This window comes from Hippocampus comes, unplaced genomic scaffold, assembly GCF_001891065.2.
Source record: "Hippocampus comes isolate QL1 unplaced genomic scaffold, H_comes_QL1_v1.1 scaffold80, whole genome shotgun sequence".
NCBI lineage: Eukaryota > Metazoa > Chordata > Actinopteri > Syngnathiformes > Syngnathidae > Hippocampus > Hippocampus comes.
The window spans coordinates 232,464-248,871 of NW_017806164.1; the positions used below are offsets into that span (position 1 = coordinate 232,464).

The 16,408-nt window shown below is 39.6% G+C and overlaps 4 protein-coding genes and 1 long non-coding RNA gene across 5 annotated transcripts in view; 2 read left to right on the top strand and 3 right to left on the bottom strand.

Annotated features, from left to right (window-relative positions):
* The window catches only part of dusp22a (dual specificity phosphatase 22a), a 20,442-nt gene extending 14,818 nt beyond the window's left edge, over positions 1-5,624 (bottom strand). Inside the window, exons 1-4 of the mRNA XM_019895821.1 lie at positions 5,350-5,624; positions 4,373-4,406; positions 3,774-3,856; positions 2,789-2,838 (exon numbers count right to left, since the gene is read on the bottom strand). Of these exons, the coding sequence (XP_019751380.1) occupies positions 2,789-2,838; positions 3,774-3,856; positions 4,373-4,406; positions 5,350-5,370 (188 nt within the window). The 5' untranslated portion in view covers positions 5,371-5,624. The remainder of the gene's footprint in view (positions 1-2,788; positions 2,839-3,773; positions 3,857-4,372; positions 4,407-5,349) is intronic.
* Positions 5,625-6,055: 431 nt separating this feature from the next.
* On the bottom strand, positions 6,056-8,443 carry cox4i1 (cytochrome c oxidase subunit 4I1). Its single transcript, XM_019895826.1, has 5 exons — positions 8,343-8,443; positions 7,361-7,437; positions 6,704-6,868; positions 6,493-6,624; positions 6,056-6,376 (listed from the first exon to the last, which is right to left on the bottom strand). The coding sequence occupies exons 2-5, from the start codon at positions 7,434-7,436 to the stop codon at positions 6,240-6,242; spliced, it is 510 nt and encodes a 169-aa protein (XP_019751385.1). The 5' UTR covers position 7,437; positions 8,343-8,443; the 3' UTR covers positions 6,056-6,239.
* A 31-nt stretch (positions 8,444-8,474) lies between these two features.
* emc8 (ER membrane protein complex subunit 8) lies at positions 8,475-11,121 on the top strand. The gene is made up of 5 exons (XM_019895824.1): positions 8,475-8,972; positions 9,905-9,981; positions 10,067-10,136; positions 10,562-10,656; positions 10,742-11,121. The coding sequence occupies exons 1-5, from the start codon at positions 8,760-8,762 to the stop codon at positions 10,899-10,901; spliced, it is 615 nt and encodes a 204-aa protein (XP_019751383.1). The 5' UTR covers positions 8,475-8,759; the 3' UTR covers positions 10,902-11,121.
* Positions 11,122-12,979: 1,858 nt separating this feature from the next.
* On the bottom strand, positions 12,980-14,360 carry LOC109531511 (uncharacterized). Its single transcript, XR_002171190.1, has 3 exons — positions 14,268-14,360; positions 14,060-14,159; positions 12,980-13,110 (listed from the first exon to the last, which is right to left on the bottom strand). It is a non-coding gene; the product is annotated as an uncharacterized LOC109531511 (long non-coding RNA).
* gins2 (GINS complex subunit 2) lies at positions 13,810-16,054 on the top strand. Its single transcript, XM_019895825.1, has 5 exons — positions 13,810-13,985; positions 14,097-14,211; positions 14,307-14,406; positions 14,499-14,625; positions 15,817-16,054. The coding sequence occupies exons 1-5, from the start codon at positions 13,896-13,898 to the stop codon at positions 15,943-15,945; spliced, it is 561 nt and encodes a 186-aa protein (XP_019751384.1). The 5' UTR covers positions 13,810-13,895; the 3' UTR covers positions 15,946-16,054.
* The last annotated feature ends 354 nt before the right edge of the window (positions 16,055-16,408 follow it).

Consider the following 16,408-nt stretch of genomic DNA (forward strand, 5'->3'; position numbering starts at 1 on the left):
TATATATATACACACACATATATATATAATTATTTTTTCTTTTCTGGGGCTGATTTGCTCCTTCATGTCCTGGATGGGGCGGCCCGGTGGTCCAGTGGGGGCGGCCCGGTGATTCAGTGGTTCGTGCATCGAGGATCTGCAGCTTGTGAGGATCCAGCGGATCCGAAAATGGATGGGTATATCTATCTATTGAAAAACCCAGCCGCTGGGGAGCGGTGCCCTCCCCTGGGGGTGCTCTGTTCCCCAGTGCCGGTCCCAAGCCCGGAGAGATGGGGAGGGTTGCGTCAGGAATGGCATCCGGCGTAAAACTTTTGCCAAGAAGACCATGCGAGTTGATGGGACGGTTTACAGGGACGGATGGAAATTACTGACTCGCTGTGGCGACCCCTGGACTGGGACGAGCCGAAAGGAGAAGGAGAAGAAAGATATCTATCTATTGAAAGAAAGATCTTTTGATAGACAGATAGGTATTTATAAAGTGAACTAACTCCTGAATATCACATTCCAACAAAAAACCCCCCCTCCAAAAAAAAAAAAAACACTATGTAAAGAAATGGGGTGTTAAATGGGCATGCATTATATTAATAACAACTTTATCCTTCAGTTCTATTGTCAACTTAACACGTCCACTCTTGACTTAAGTTTAAATGACCAAATATGTCTCCTTTGCCTATAAAGGGCGACACATAACCATATTCGTGCCAATATAAATTTAATATGGAGCAAAAAAGGGAACTGAAATCAGGGGTGAGTTGACATCCATACCACATTATAGACGTTAGAGCTGGACGAAACCCCAAACAGCTCCAGTACATGTGACACCTCAACCATACGAACAATTGATAGGACCTGAAGCAATGGGAGGGGCCCCCTTGCTAGTGGCGAGCGCGGTGGGGCGGCAGTTGGTCTCGCTCCTCGCATCAGTCAGAATGGAGATTGTGACAGAGTGGGGATCATTAAAGCGTTGGGTGGTCAGAGGCAACAGCCAGATGTCACTGAGGTTTCCTTCCTCTGCTGTGCCTGAGGGAAGGTGCCTGATTGCAACACTGGAGGTCAGACCTCTCCGGGCCATTCGGCAACATCCATTCAAGCAACAAACCTCCATTCCTTATCTACTTACAGTCACTCTCTGAAGCAGAAGTAGTTTCATTACCTTTCAAGAAACGTAAATAGCTGCAGAAATCAAATTAACACGATGACCATCCATCCATCAGCGTTTTATATAATTTCTACTGTATTCGCCTGGTCATGAGAGCCACATGAACTACAAAGTGTGGAGTTGGTCCTCCTTTGCAGCTTACACTCTTCTGGTAAGACTTTCCCACAAATCGTTGGTGTCTGTAGGAGATATATATTATTCCAGAAGAACATTTGTGAATAATGTATAAGTTGCCCCTCTCCCACTATATACACACATCATTGCGGCGTACTGGTACAGTAGCTCGCTAGCTCTGCCTATGTCCCAAAAATGCATCCTGCCTTCAAATAGGCCATTGGCAAGGCTGCTTTAGAGCAAATCGTTGATGGCCTTGAGTGCATGCAGAATAGCAAATATATATTTATATAAAAGCTGCCTTGCCTCGGTTTGCTTTTCGAGTGCCTCATTGTTGCACCATGGACAAGCCCAGTGATGACCCGGTGGGCTACATTGCAGCGACAGGAGGATTTAAGAGAATATTTTTGGGGGCCTGGACATGGCGTTTTTTTTTTTTTTTTTTTTTAAAGCTTTGGAAAGGTGCTACATGAAGTTGCACCAATTTTTTAGGTCGGAGAAGTGGTATTTTGACTGACAGTTGAACAAGGCGTGGTTTTTAGCGCATTCAGCCACAGCATTTGAGAGTGAACATTACAACTTTGTTTTTCATGATTTTGAAGTCTCATAAATTGAAATAAAAATAATAAAACAAGGTGCTCACAACAGTCTTCTCTGTGTCATGTTAAATTTTGAAGACATAGAGTAAAATTATTTCAAATAGGTTTGGCTTAAAGTTCAAATTTTTTTTTACCTTCATGCAAGATTTGTGCTTTTTTTAAAATTCAGTTTGTTCCCCTAATTATAATTATTCTTTGTTGTGGCTCTTTGCTCTGCTCATATTTATCATTTGAGATAGTGTGAAGAAAATAAAAGAACAGAACCACTCCAGTGTGGTTTTCACGAATCATCCACTGAGCACAGTGCTGCTGGAATAAAAGCCTGCCTCCCAAACTCGCAAATTGGTGGTCACCCGAAACATGAGGCAGCTTTTTCTGTACGATACTGCGATTAAGCATGTGATCGTTGCTTTTGGAAGTATCTCAGGGCTTGTGCTGCGTGTTCGGTCCAAAATGAGTCAAACTAGAGTTGCATGAACAGAAGCTACGTGGCAATTAATATAAACACGGTGACTCATCGGACTACTGCAAGGGCGGAGGGCCACCTCATGATGCTTTCAACACGAATAAGATGACAAATGGAATTACCCCATCGAGCTCTTTCTGCAACATTCATACAGAAATACATAAAAATATATACTGGAGGGTATGACAGAAGGACTACTTTTTACCCCAAGGCCCACATAAATCATCAGATTTGACTAACGGAACCATATGTTTTGAGAATTAATCAATAAATAAATACAAAACAGTAATAAATCCTCTTTGCCTGGTTCACCCATATTTCTACTGTAAGGATAATTATAAATGTGAGGAAAATGGTCGGAAAGTACAGGGTTGCCAGTGTGTATGTGTGTGTGTGTGTGTGTGTGTGTGTGTGTGTGTGTGTGTGTGTGTGTGTGTGTTTTACACTCACAGATTCTCGCTGGAAGCATCTGCTGCGTGAATACAAAGATAGGTCTTGTCCTGCAAATCATAATCATGAAAACCTATGTCATTAGTCAAAGCGATTATTGTGACGCCCAGAACAAGTTTTTGGAAAACAAGTTCTGCCTATTGGTGTTTCGTAAGTGTGTTCCTATTAATGTGACAACATATCAGTTCTTTCCAGGGCCGATCATAAAATAAATAAACAGAAACCATAAAATGATGCATTGACTGAGAAAACATTTTATTAAGATGCCACCTTCTCATATGATATGCTGAAAATGGGTTTTTGCTTAACCTTTATGACAGACATCAACCCAATCCCAGTAAAGGTCAGAAATCGTATTTTCTACTTCTCTTTTGAGGATTTATGTTTTTTTGGGTTTTTTTTTTTGGTCCGAGGGTAGAGGGACCGGTGAAACTGTAACTTAACTTTCTCTTCGGGTGAAACAAATGCAAAAGGAAATCAAATCTGTGTCTGGTGGGATGTCATGTGGTTGTACAGCATTTCTAGGTCATTAGGTACAAGCACCATTTTAATTTATGTGACGCGATACAAAATCCGGATTAGAAATTCTGCCTTTGCAAAAATAATCAAAATATTAGAAGCAGCTTTCAGAAGTTCTACACAACTACAAACAACAACCACAGTAACAATCATAAGGTTAAATCATGCAGATCAAATAAATCACGCAGATCAAATAATGTCAATCAAAATGGAACATTTATATAATTGTGAAGGAAATTTAGATGCATCTAATAATGGATTGAGTGTGTCAATATCCATGTATAATTAATCCTACAACAATGTATTTGTTGTGCACATAAACAACTATCAGGACACTTGCACCAACTACAGCTCAACACTTCCCTCTGTTGGCTAATAACACACAAAATTTTCAGCACGTTTGGAAATATGAATGTGTTTGGTTCATAAAGTGTTTGGGAGTGGACAATACTTCTACTACACTAACCTGAAATACGGGATGGGCATTGTTGTACACAGAGAGGATGTGGGTGATGCCATTCTGTGACAGGCTTTGTCGATTTTCTGCATCTAGGTCAAAGACAAGAAGAGGAGGAAGGAGCTCAGTTACTGAAAATTAATTTGGAAGTTGTGAGACAATGCTCGGCAACTGTGAGATCCAGTTCAGTCGCTTGTGCTGACGTAATCTGAACAGTGGCTAAAGTTGGAACTCTTGAAATGCCACTTTAAGTGGCCTATGCACTGACAGGCACAACTACATGTTAAAGGAACGTCACACTATTATTAAGGCACATCAACTAAATTCAAATGGAAACTATTCTTATGGAATAGTGATGCACGAAAGGAATAACTAGATAAACATAATATTTCCCCCTCTCAAACCAAGGAGCAGTCAAATAGTATATTCCCCAAAAAAGAAAATGAGGGCCACAGCATGGCTCCGTTTCATTTTGCGGTTTCGTTTTTTTCAGCAGAGATCACCTTTAATTGGACAGCACCATTCCAACATTCTATATTAAATGAAATCTTATCTAAAAATTGAGAATAACTTGTGCGGCAGCAAAAGAATATATCTTTCTTCCTTACCTCTTATATTCCCAAGGTAAAGGCCATCAACAACCTGTGAAGCAGAAGTCACAGACATGTTGCACTCTTCTTAGTCTCTACATGATAGTCAGGCTTCAAAAGGTTCCCCTAAAAAGGAACAAATGTCCCAAGCTGAGCCTGATTGGATTTCAGGCTTAAAGCTTAAGAATCCACAACGGGAAAGGCAATGTTCCCCTCAGCGACATACAAGGTCTGAAGCACTAAAAGGTCATCCCAGAGAAGAGATGAGAGGTGAGATCACTGGATATGGTACAACTTTGACTACACTGGTTCTCATTCTTTTTACACCAAGTAGGTACCATCTCCAAAAATATTTAGCTCTCCAAGTAATTAAGTTCTCCAATGAATTAAAATGCTTTCAAGACTAATGATCAGCATGCTCATATGCTAAGACGCAAGTAAAGGTACCAGATGTCAAATCTTATACTGACTTGATCCCATTTTTTGATTCATTATTCAAGGGTCAGAGTTCAAGTGAAGGCCACAGAGTGTGGACTTCATGTCTTGCTGAATCAGGATGTCACAATTGAGTGAAAACAAAATTAATCTGATTCGCCATATTCCAAGCATCATGTCAATCTGTTGCTTAATTACCGGTACTTCATTCAAACCGTATCAACCTAATCTGGATTTTTTTTTTTTTAATCAAATTGCTTTAGTACTGTACTTGTGAACGAGAAGGTAGTCCAGATTCATGTACACAGTGATATTGCTGCGTATAACTAAAGATGTTTTTAAAATTTGCTTATCTCTTTCAGTTAAATCTTGAATGAAAAGTTTGTCACATTTATTTTGCCGAATGCAACATTCATGGATACAGGCGTAAAACACATGACATAATTTAGCATCTGCTAAAGCTAGTCAACATCCTGCTCGAACGTAAACTCGATTACCTACGAGCACACTTTTAACACGTCGCCCACAACACTGCAACATGAAACACACTTTTAACCTACCTTATTCATTCCATTGCCCATGTTGGGTTAGTCGTTCTGTTTACTCTCTGAAAGTCGCGCGTTTCTTAACACAACTGTGGCTTCAAAACACAAGCCTGGGCGGAACTTCGAATTATGACCGTATGAAGGTTAAATTACATTAATTTAGACTTCTGGGGTAAACGACGGAATTAAAAGAAGCTGAGATAGAAATGTATGTATCCCTGGCTTGCAGTCCTGTCTTACAGTTCCAACAATTTTCGTCTTCCTGATTGTTTTGACTGAAGCAACTTGTCTTTCCGGTAAGTGACGTCATAGCACAGGACAGCTGTAGGACTTTTTTTAAAAGCGCGCTTTTAAATTTAGGTTGTCACTGAATGAAAATACTTTTTTTGTTGATTGTACTGTATTTATCGAATATCGTCGTAAGGCATTACCGACCAGGTCTCAATGTGTTGTCAGTATATTAATGAGCAAAATGAATACTGCACAGCAGGCCTGTTCTCTGAAGTCCAGGTGGTCATCAACATGGCACTCTCAGAGGCCTCGGGTACAATTTGTGGACTGATGCATAGGACTCCAGTTTTAGTGAATTGGGTCGTTTTTTTTTTTTTTTCCAGTATTACATGTGTCAAACACACAGCGGCCAAATATGTACTGAGAGCTTTATGATTATATTCACAAAATGGGTTGTCCCATTTTTCCCCCAGACATTTTCAGACACACATTAAGGATTCATATTTTTATATTTTATTTCTGTAATATACAATGAACATAAGAGGAAGAGGTCTTCCACAATGATCACACAGAGGTAAAGTGGATGGCTGATCAATACAGTAATGCAGGCATTATTGGATCTTTCCATTGCTCAGCTTTTATTTTCAAATGTGAGACGTGGTCCGCTTGTTCATTTACTTCTTCCATTGCTTGTTTTCGTAGTCCCAGTTTGATGAGAAGCCTTCCACGGGGTTCATTCTCATGTCCAGCATCCTCTGCAACTCTTTCTCCTTGTACTCTCTCTCAAACGTGTGAGGAACTGGTCCATACACTGGAAAGACACAAAGAGAGACTTATCAACAACAGTGTAATTATTGTGTACGTTTTTTCAGGGAATTAAAGACAAAAAAAATCATATTATAATAATGAGAACGTTTATCAACTTACCAAATTTCCTTTGCCAGAACACCACCAGACCAGTGAGGCCAAAAAAGACAAACACCCCACCAAGTACAGTCTTCCACTCAGATGATCCTTGGTTCATCTCAGCAAAGCTCTGCTTGAAGCTGATGCGATACACTAAACAGGGAGGGAGTGAATGAAGTGTTACTATGCATTGATGCAACATCGATTCGCCTTCATCGATGCAAAGACTTACATGCTATCTTCTCCTCATTAGAGAGTGCGGCCCATGAGCCTTTCTCCTTCTCCTTGAGCGACTGCTGCTCTGTACTCAGGTTCTGCACATAGCTGACATCGGGAAGGGGGTTCTCCCGTGTGTCAAAGTAACCAGGGAGAGTGTAGCTCTCCACCTTGGCAACACCTACATCAACACACAAACTCATTAAGACAATGCTTTAATAAATGTACTCTTTTGCCAGCTGCCTAAGATAAAAGAAGCTGGATTTTACAGTAGCACCTATTTGCCGGCTTTAAATCACTGTCCAGTTAAAGACCCACGTTTGAGACTGTTGGGTTCAGATAAGGAGCCAGGGTACACATGACTTAACTCAAAATGCCATCCTAAATTTGATTTGTTTTCCTACAAGCCACAGCTGTAACGCTAGCCTAAAATGCCTGTCACATTTAACTTACTGTTCACAGTATCAAGATTTCTAACATGTTTGCAATTTTTTCCCCATTGGGAAGATTCTCAGTATTCCAGGTCATGGTAATCTGCGAAGGTTGAACAAAGCAACTGGACTCGTCTTGCTGGTTCTATGTGTTGTGACTTTTCTCGATTTCCAAAAAGGTTAAAAACAAAAATGCTATAGGCTAACAATAAATTGAGTACATCATTAAATGTGATATTCACCATGACTTCCACGTAAGCAGACAGACGTGGAAATGGCACGTTTGCCAACAAGACTCAGGGCTCTGGTTGCCAGCATTCTGTGGAATAAAAATAAAAAACAATTTATATATACATGTCACGGTTGATATGCAAACACTGAGGGTAGTTGTTGGCAAAGTGTGTGTAAAGGGCAGGTACTGTACTTAAAAGCCAGGCACTTAAAAGCCACCACAGGAAGTGCACTCGCAATCAGAAGAAATCATATGATGATTTACAAAGCAATGCCCTTGATTTGATTCTTACCTACTCTGCAAAACAGAACAAAAAAAGAAAAACAAAAACAGTTAAATAAAACAAACACCTCAATATGATGAAATGCGGCTACAAACCAAACAAACATACTATCCATTTTATTGACAGTGGCATTTAAATGATCAAAACTTTCCAGAATGTTAGACACTACTTTAATTGAATGTCGTTCAATTGTGCAGTTTAAGTTATGAAATAACTGGTACTCAAATAATTTTCGTATTTCACCACAAACAATTTTGGGTGGTACGAAAAATAATCGTAGGCTGACTTCTCGTATTGAGGTTTTCGCATTTATGCCTGGCTAACGTTAGCATTAGCCGCACACGCAAGGTCAAAGCGCCCCGGCTTCATTCAGTCACACCTGTCTTGCTATTGGTGGTGTATCACAAAACAATGCATGGTTTGCAACTTGCTTCGCTCGTGGAAAACAGTGTTCGCATGAGGGAGTGTGGAGAGAAAAACACTAGAAACACGCTCCAAATCAAATGTCGCAGCTAAATGCTAACAGCTAGCGCTAGCTTCGATGGGCTTTGACAAAGTCACCCGTATGCCGTTGCAGATTGCGGCCAAAAGTGGCGACAAAGGTAAGATTAGTGCATAGATTTTGAAATTAAACGGTGAAAACGCAAAAAAATCTCGAAATATGAATTTGAACTGTGAGAAACAAGAAAGATGTGGTTAAGGACCTTACTGTTTTTTCCTTGCTGCTGTCCACCGATATTCTCAGAGGAAGTGCAGCCGACCGGAAGTACTTTGTTTGTCATATATTACAAATCTGTTTACGACGGGCATTGTCATTTTACGGTACAGCATTTTGGTTTACGGTCTCACCGGTTCAGTTACCAGTGTGCTCGGAGGACGTAAGATAAGCTTAAGTTTACTTTGAGCTGATCTAACCACTTTGTTGTAGACTGAATAGAATCAATTATTATTAAAAACGGCATCAATTTCTTGTGGCAATATTTAAATGTTTTACACTTACTCGTATGGAACTTAACCACATGCTGTGCTACTTTTCTCCTGGTATGATATGCGATATATTTAGCTAACTTGTCAGAAGTATTTTTACGTCGTGTGGCACAAGAGCCTATCCAATTCCTTCACAATCATGCCTATTCAGCTGACAAGTCAGGCATACTGTAAAATGCTCTTGCATACCGCCAAGTATCCGCACAGCGCCGTCAACGGGTTACTGGTTGCAGAAAAAGCCAAGGCGAGAAAGAAAGACAGTCTCCACGATCCTGTCTTGTGTGTGGACTGTGTGCCGCTCTTCCACGGTACTTTGGCTCTTGCACCCATGCTCGAAGTTGCTTTAACACTGGTGAGTCCTTTTTTTTGTCACTATCAAGATATATTGCATGTATTATATTGCTGATCTCGACATCCTGTGTTTATTTCAGCAGTTTATAGTGTACAGTATTGATTAATGTCAGGTAAGACGTTTTGTTTTAGTGTTTAAAAACCAAAGTCAAGGCTAAAAAAAAAAAGCCGTAATTCACTTATGTACCATCAAAACATAATTGGCCCCACATGTACCACAGGAACAACAAAGTCAAAATACCATAGTTAGGCAAATCGTGGTGTTTATAAAAAAAAAAAAAATCGCAGGTTCAGTCAATCTCAAATTTCATTGAACATTTTTGTTAACTCTGCGTTTCACTGTAGCTAAATTTAAAAAATGGACTCAAAGATTCAAATGTATTGCTCATTTTAGTTCAATAACAAAAGTTTAAATACATGTTTGTAAATTAACATTTCAAAAGGATTAAATACAAATTATTGTACTTAAAAGCGAAATACATCTGAACTGTAAATGTACTGTCATCTATTAAAAAAACTGCAACCGATACAATACTGTGGACAGTTTGAACATTTAATTCAGTGATTTTTTTTTTTTTTTTTGCATACCACGAGGGGGACTCAGATGATTTTACTATTTTACTGCTATAGGACATTTCACATCACGTCACACATCGTCCAGGTGCCGTTTCCGGGTGGCTAAATCACAACCAATCTCCGATGGGACTAGTTAACAAATTATTATCGTGATCGGCATGGTTGAATTCATGATAGCATTCTCATCCCACAGCTCTGCTATTGATTATCTCCATGTGGAACAAATTTCAATATTTTGGACCTGAAATGTTTCTGGATTGAGAAATGTAAATGCTCACCTGCCCAACTCAGTAAGAGTCTTGTCTTGTGTTACTTTGTCCTCGTAAAACAATCCCTCAATACTTATGTTCTTCTCAGATTGACACTTGGTGTAAAGAAAACAATTATGTTATCGCTGGATACTATCAAGCCAATGAACGCACAAAGGATTCAAGGTAATGAGAACTTTTTTTTTAAATTAACCAATAGAAACACATGTAGAGTATTTTTCTAGTTATTTTTTAATCCTCTCCTTTGCAGACCCAACCAGGTTGCAGAAAAAGTTGCAGCAAGGATTTCTGAATGCTTCAGTGAAGCCGCAATTGTTATGGTAAAAATATAATTTCAACTTTTTTTTTTACCCATTTTCCTTACTGTCCCTCTCCCTTATGTAACAATGCTGTACAGTAGACCCACGTTCGCCTCCATTTGTTGTTCTGCATAAACTTCTGTTACAACTGCACGTTTAGTTTTTTTTTTTTTTGCTCGATCCCGCAGTATATAATTTGAATGTGACTCTGAACACTGCCAAAACTGGTGTAACAACAGTCTTAGTTGTTTATCATTACCTCCAATCTTGAATTTAAATTAGTTTTTTCCAATTGAGTTGTTCAGGTTGAAGGTAACATTAATAATGTTTTTTTTTTAAAGGTTTATATCAGTCTCATTTTTTTTTTAATCACATAAAGCTGGCATTTGAATATGGGTGTGTAGACTTTTTAAATCCACTGCATTTTTTTGTGTGCTTGTTCTCAGGTGGACAGCAGCAGATTAAAAATGAGTTGCCGCGAACCCATTGTGCTCATTTATGACCTTCACGAAAATAAATGGAAAAGCAGGGATGTCAATCTGTAAGTATTTCTCATACTTAAAGCATTCAAATCAAGTCATGGGTCAAACGGTAGCTTGCCTTGAACTGTTTCCCCACGTTTCCAGCGACTCTTTCGAAGACTGGAGCGAAGCGCAGAAGATCACGTCAGCTCTTCTGGAGGGAAGGTCCTACGAGAACTTGATCGACTTTGACAATCACCTGGACGACCTCAGGAATGATTGGACCAACCCAGTGATTAACAAATCTGTCCTGGACCTGTGTTAAAACCGTCGGTTGTGTAGGCTTAACAAGCGCATGGTGACAGCTGCTTCTGCTACCTGTGGCACGGGAGCACATGATACTCAACCGGACAGTTCCAGTTTAACTTCTGGTACTGCCCAGAATATGTGGAACCGACCTTTGATTAGGCCAACTGATCTCAAGGGCAAGCACCTGATGTGCACTTTGGGCAGGCATTGCAGACATAATGTGTCTCGATGCATTTTTTTAAAAAAAAAAAAGAGAATGCTGTGTCTTTAATCATAGTCTTAAATAAATAATGAAACATAGAAAATATTTGATCGATTATGTTGTTCTTTACTTCTAAATGAAGTAGCCATACTGAGATAAAATACAGTGGTGCCTTGAGAGATGAATTTAATTCGCTCCGTGATGCAAAACAAAAGTAGTTTATTTTAACAAGGAAAAATAGCAAACTAATATTTTACTTTATAAATACATAATTATGAGATAATTAAATAGGTTGTTTAAAATAAAATAGTTGGGGTCAGTTTGTGTCAATCCAGTGGATATTGTGCTTCATCTTCTGGGTGTCTTGGCCACATGGGGGCAGTATATTACAGACTAAGACACAATGAAGACTTTCTTACTGACTCAGTAAGCTGCAGTAATATTTCTTCCCCCCCCCCCCCCCCCCCCCAATAGTATGAGTGTTTTTTTTTTTAATATTGTTTGTCTACATTTGTTGCTTCGTTTGTGTTCAAATATTTGTGGCCTAAAGGATAAAACCATGGTGACACCGTTATCTGCTTGTTAGCCTGTCTATGTATTTTGACATTATGTGTTAGCATTAAGCTCACAGACTTTAGTAAGGCATAATCAATGCCAGTTTGCTTACGTAAACAAGTAATTGTCTTTGTTTTATGTTTAGTTTGACAGTAAACTTCAAGTGAGTGGCAAATGTCAATCATCTTGAAGCTACTTTTTTGGAAAAACGGTTGACTATCTGCCAAATTGCTGCCTGCTGTCAAGTCAGCTGAATTGAGTTCACTTGCCATCATAAAGCACTTGCAAGTCTTACAATACAATACAATACATGCTGATTTATATAGTCTTGGCAAAAAAAGTCCCAAGTCGTCGGATCTCTCGTCTTTCAAGGCACCACTGTAAAAGATTTGAATTTGTAGGATATTATTGTATTTCCACTAATATATAATTACCTGTAACGTTTTGTTGTATTGTTTTGACACATCCAAAACATAACATTGTTTTAAAATGACTGTACTGTATTTTTTTGTATATGCACCAGCAATGACAGACTGATATTTTGAAGTTATTCAAACTCCTCTCAAGATCACAGAGTGTATTGCTTTGTTTTATGTACTGTATGTTTGCTCAATAGAGCCGTTGTAATTCTTCCATCTAAAAATCATTAGACATTGTACTTTATGAATGTAAACATACAGTGCAACGCTTGTATTTGAGAATACGGACTCTGTCAGCAATAGCCTGTAGCCAGTCACGTATGATCATGACATTTTTACAGATTATTTTTCAACTGAATGGTCTCTGTAACACTCAAGGTACTTGTCTAGCAGTGTCCTATCATTGGGAAGATGTTCAATTAAATCACGTCAGCTTCAGGGGAATATGAATTAAGATTGTGTTTTGCTTTGATTTCTGCTGATTAAACAACGAATGGCACTCATTTAACTTTCAACATTTTGGGTGGTAAAATATGGAATGGTAAGCGACTTGCCATTGAGTTGATCAGAATGTTCAAATTCAAACAGCACTTTGTAATACAGTACATCAATACTGTATTTAAAAACATTTAAAGTTTTACATTTATCATTTATTAAAGCTAATACGTTGAATAAATAATCACCCCCTCCCCACCCATTAGTATCATAAACATATAAGTACTACTATTGAATTGATTTTGTACTTTATAATATATATTTTTGGGGAGGTAGCGGGGTGGTTGGAGATAAAACACGTTTATTTCTTTGATTTATCACGGGTTAATTAAAAAGTACAAACGTTTCCTAAGAACAATCCAATTTAAATGAATACAGTTGGTTGCTAAAAAAGTGGAAATAAAAACAGTGTTTTAGCAACATGGTGTATTCCATTTTATAAGTCGATCGATTTTGTTACAAAAGTGATATTGAAAAGTACTTATTTTATGTTAACTGTTCTGTTGACCGCGGCGCGGGTACCCGCAGAAGCTCCTCTCTCTCCTGTGGCTGCACTGTGGTTGAGAGGAAAGAAATTTCATCTGTGCTGTATGTTGCACATAGAGCATATTTGACAATAAAGATGACTTGACTTGATTTGACCATAGATGAATTCACAATGCCATGTCACCACATATCTTGCTCAACGCTGACATCTGGTGGTGTTTTCTCATGTCTGACGCGACGCATTCTCATATCGCCTTTTACTAGTCCACCCATAGACATGTGTATGTAACTGTATACACGGTCTCAAACGAAACGTAATTTTATCTACCATGTTGCATGTATCGGATCTGCCTTTAAGAGCAAACGGACCAAACTGTAAAGGGTCAATTGACAAGATGCACAGTTGATCAATGCCCCCATTTACACACGCACATGCATACATTCATTCATACGCATATAACAATTGTGATCATTTTTGCCGGTTTAAACGCATTCATGACATTTCAATGCTTCACTCGGTAAGTCAGGGGATCGCTGTATGAGCTACAAAGACAGCCAATTATATAAATATTTTAAGTTCTGTTAGAATTTTGCCACATCCAATGTGGAGGTGACAACAACGTACGATGTATCACCAAAGACGATATCTCATCATCACATAGTCCACCCACCCGTTCGACGAAAGGTTGTGACGTCATCACGCTGTGGCATCGTTTAGCCAATCGCGGCTCTCTATCTCCTGGTACAGTTCCTGTTTGCTGAAAGTCTCCAGCCAGCGCGGGAAAGTTGATGCTAGCAATGATAAGCTATCAAAGTTTTCGGATGCATTTCTTCTCTGTCTAAACGGTCAACTATGGACCCTTCGGAGGTCGAGTTCCTCGCCGAGAAAGAGTTGGTGAAGATAATCCCAAATTTCAATCTCGACAAATTATATTTGATCGGGGTGAGTACCTCTGTCAATCACTCATGATTAGCCTATTACCAGTTGCATTCAGCCAAAACGATTGTGTCGAGTACCTTCTCGGTAACAGGCAGAGTGCGTTGACCTTTGCAGGGGGACCTGGGACCTTTCAATCCCGGTCTGCCGCTGTATGTCCCCGTGTGGCTGGCCCTCAACCTAAAACAGAGACAGAAATGTAGAGTCGTTCCTCCTGACTGGATGGATGTTGGTGAGACACGCATTTTACGCTACGCGCTTGTTTAATTCAAGTAATTTTTGTCTTACCTGCTCTTGTGACTTTCCCATTATGCCTTGACGTTGCAGAGAAACTTGAGGAGATGCGAGAGCTTGAGAGAAATGCGGCCACCTTCACACCTGCTCCCTGTCCATACTACATGGAGCTGACCAAACTGCTGCTCAACCAGTCAGTCTTAGTCAGCCAACATTTTCGTTTCACTGCATCTGTACGATACCCCGAAACACAATCGTGCTTTTGTGTATGTTTGTTGTTCACAGCGCGTCTGACAACATTCCCAAAGCCGATGAGATCCGCACGCTGGTCAAAGACATCTGGGACACGCGCATTGCTAAACTCCGCCTTTCTGCAGACAGCTTCATCACTCAGCAGGAAGCTCATGCCAAGGTCAGAACGTCCTTTTATTTTGATGCAGGGGCGTTTCCAGACCTCTTGAAGTTGCTTGATGTGCAGCAAAGACTCGTCAACTGTAATTTATTTATTGTTTGCGATGATCAACAGTCCTTCAGAGTCCTGCAGTCCCTTGACAGATCGACAACAGTGTTGTCTGAAATCTCCTTCATAGGGACCCTTTGTAGCTGATGGCTAATAAGGGGCCAAAGAGACTACTAAAAAAAACCCACGACATGTCAGGATTTGGGAATCTACCTACCAAGAACGCTTACTTAAAAAAACGAAGAATATTTTTGGTTGTCCATCATCCTTTCTTTTGTTTGCTTGTTTGTTTTTATGGGGGGCTCAATAGGTCTTGCCTGGGGCAACATCGACACTGAACTACGTTTTGAGGCTGTACTGTGCTCTCTCTCTCTCTCTCTCTCTCTCTCTCTCTCTCTCTCTCTCTCTATATATATATATATATATATATATATATATATAATTTATTTTTTTTAACCACAAAAACCTGGCACCGTTGTCAAGAAGCACATTGTCACAAAGAAAGGAAATGGGCCACGTTAAAGGAGAGAGTGTGGATATTTTGAGAAGCTGTTGGCAACAATGCATTGCCCCAATTCATTTACAACACGCGGGCATTTTGGCGACAGAGACTCTTTGCTTTTTACCCACAGGTACATATGAAAATATAGTTAAGTAGTATTGCAAAACACACTGCAGTGTGTCCTTGAAGAGCGTGTGACCGATTTTCAAGTTTTTGGATATATGACCAGTCAGGATTTTTTTTACGTTTAAAATACAAGTGCTAAAAAATAGGCTTCAAGCCTTTCATTGCCATTCCGTTTAGTTTGTTTTTAAAACCAACCACATAGCTTTGCCTTAGAAAAGTCTGTTTAGCTTAATGCCAACAAACAAAAATTGCCATAGACTGGCCCACAAACAGCATCAGTGTCAGCGTTATAACCCTCGAAGCAACAGATAATTGAACACACACTGTGGAGGAACAAACATGTAGACAGACATTCTAGTAACACTCATAAGCATATACGGTATTCTATATCCTCTGCGAAGAATGACGAACGTGACTGAGGAGCTGAAGACCATCTCCATGTAACATTTAAATGTATGAGGACCCCACATTGTGCTGGGTGTCAGTGGGCTCAATCTGCTGCTCTTTTTCTACAGCTGGACAACCTGACTCTGATGGAGATAAACACCATCCGAGGCTTCCTCCTCGAATCGCTCAACTGCATGTACAAACTACGCTCCAATCTGCAGCCGGGTTCCAGTAAGGGGCCGCTTGCGGATTATTGAAGGACACGTCTCGATGCTTCAGTCAACTAGGAATTAAGCACCGTTGGGACAATGGTGTTGGACTTCTTTTTAGCATGAACATCATTTTCCAGACTTCTTTGGCAATGTCCATTACATGTATGTCTGCTCATTTTAGGACTCTATCGAATATGAATACTGTAATTGAAATGCAGCGTGAATGCTAAAATGTGATAAATAATGATTTCATTAAGATTTTTTTTCCTGGTTTTGATTTATGGAAAGCTATTCGAGCATTTATTTGGCATCTTAGACTAGTGTGGCAGAACTGCTAGTTGACTTTGGTACAACTAGAGACACACAAAACTCGTTGCATTTTATACCATTACTATTGACACACAGTTAACCAGTGTACAACGTTGCCTCAATAGTAATTTCCGTACTTGGCAAAACTCAGGGACAAACCATTACCAAACCTTTGAATTTGACAGAGACCAAGGTATAT

Excerpts from the sequence above, each read along its gene's own strand:
- gins2 (XM_019895825.1), top strand. The coding sequence starts at position 13,896 with ATGGACCCTTCGGAGGTCGAGTTCCTCGCCGAGAAAGAGTTGGTGAAG. Across the intron at positions 14,407-14,498 it reads ACCAAACTGCTGCTCAACCA|CGCGTCTGACAACATTCCCA; the intron begins GTCAGTCTTAGT and ends TGTTGTTCACAG. Across the intron at positions 14,626-15,816 it reads AGCAGGAAGCTCATGCCAAG|CTGGACAACCTGACTCTGAT; the intron begins GTCAGAACGTCC and ends CTTTTTCTACAG.
- cox4i1 (XM_019895826.1), bottom strand. The coding sequence starts at position 7,436 with ATGCTGGCAACCAGAGCCCTGAGTCTTGTTGGCAAACGTGCCATTTCC. Across the intron at positions 6,625-6,703 it reads TAATGAGGAGAAGATAGCAT|TGTATCGCATCAGCTTCAAG; the intron begins GTAAGTCTTTGC and ends CTCCCTGTTTAG. Across the intron at positions 6,377-6,492 it reads GTTCTGGCAAAGGAAATTTG|TGTATGGACCAGTTCCTCAC; the intron begins GTAAGTTGATAA and ends GTGTCTTTCCAG.
- emc8 (XM_019895824.1), top strand. The coding sequence starts at position 8,760 with ATGCCTATTCAGCTGACAAGTCAGGCATACTGTAAAATGCTCTTGCAT. Across the intron at positions 9,982-10,066 it reads GAACGCACAAAGGATTCAAG|ACCCAACCAGGTTGCAGAAA; the intron begins GTAATGAGAACT and ends TCTCCTTTGCAG. Across the intron at positions 10,657-10,741 it reads AAAAGCAGGGATGTCAATCT|CGACTCTTTCGAAGACTGGA; the intron begins GTAAGTATTTCT and ends CCACGTTTCCAG.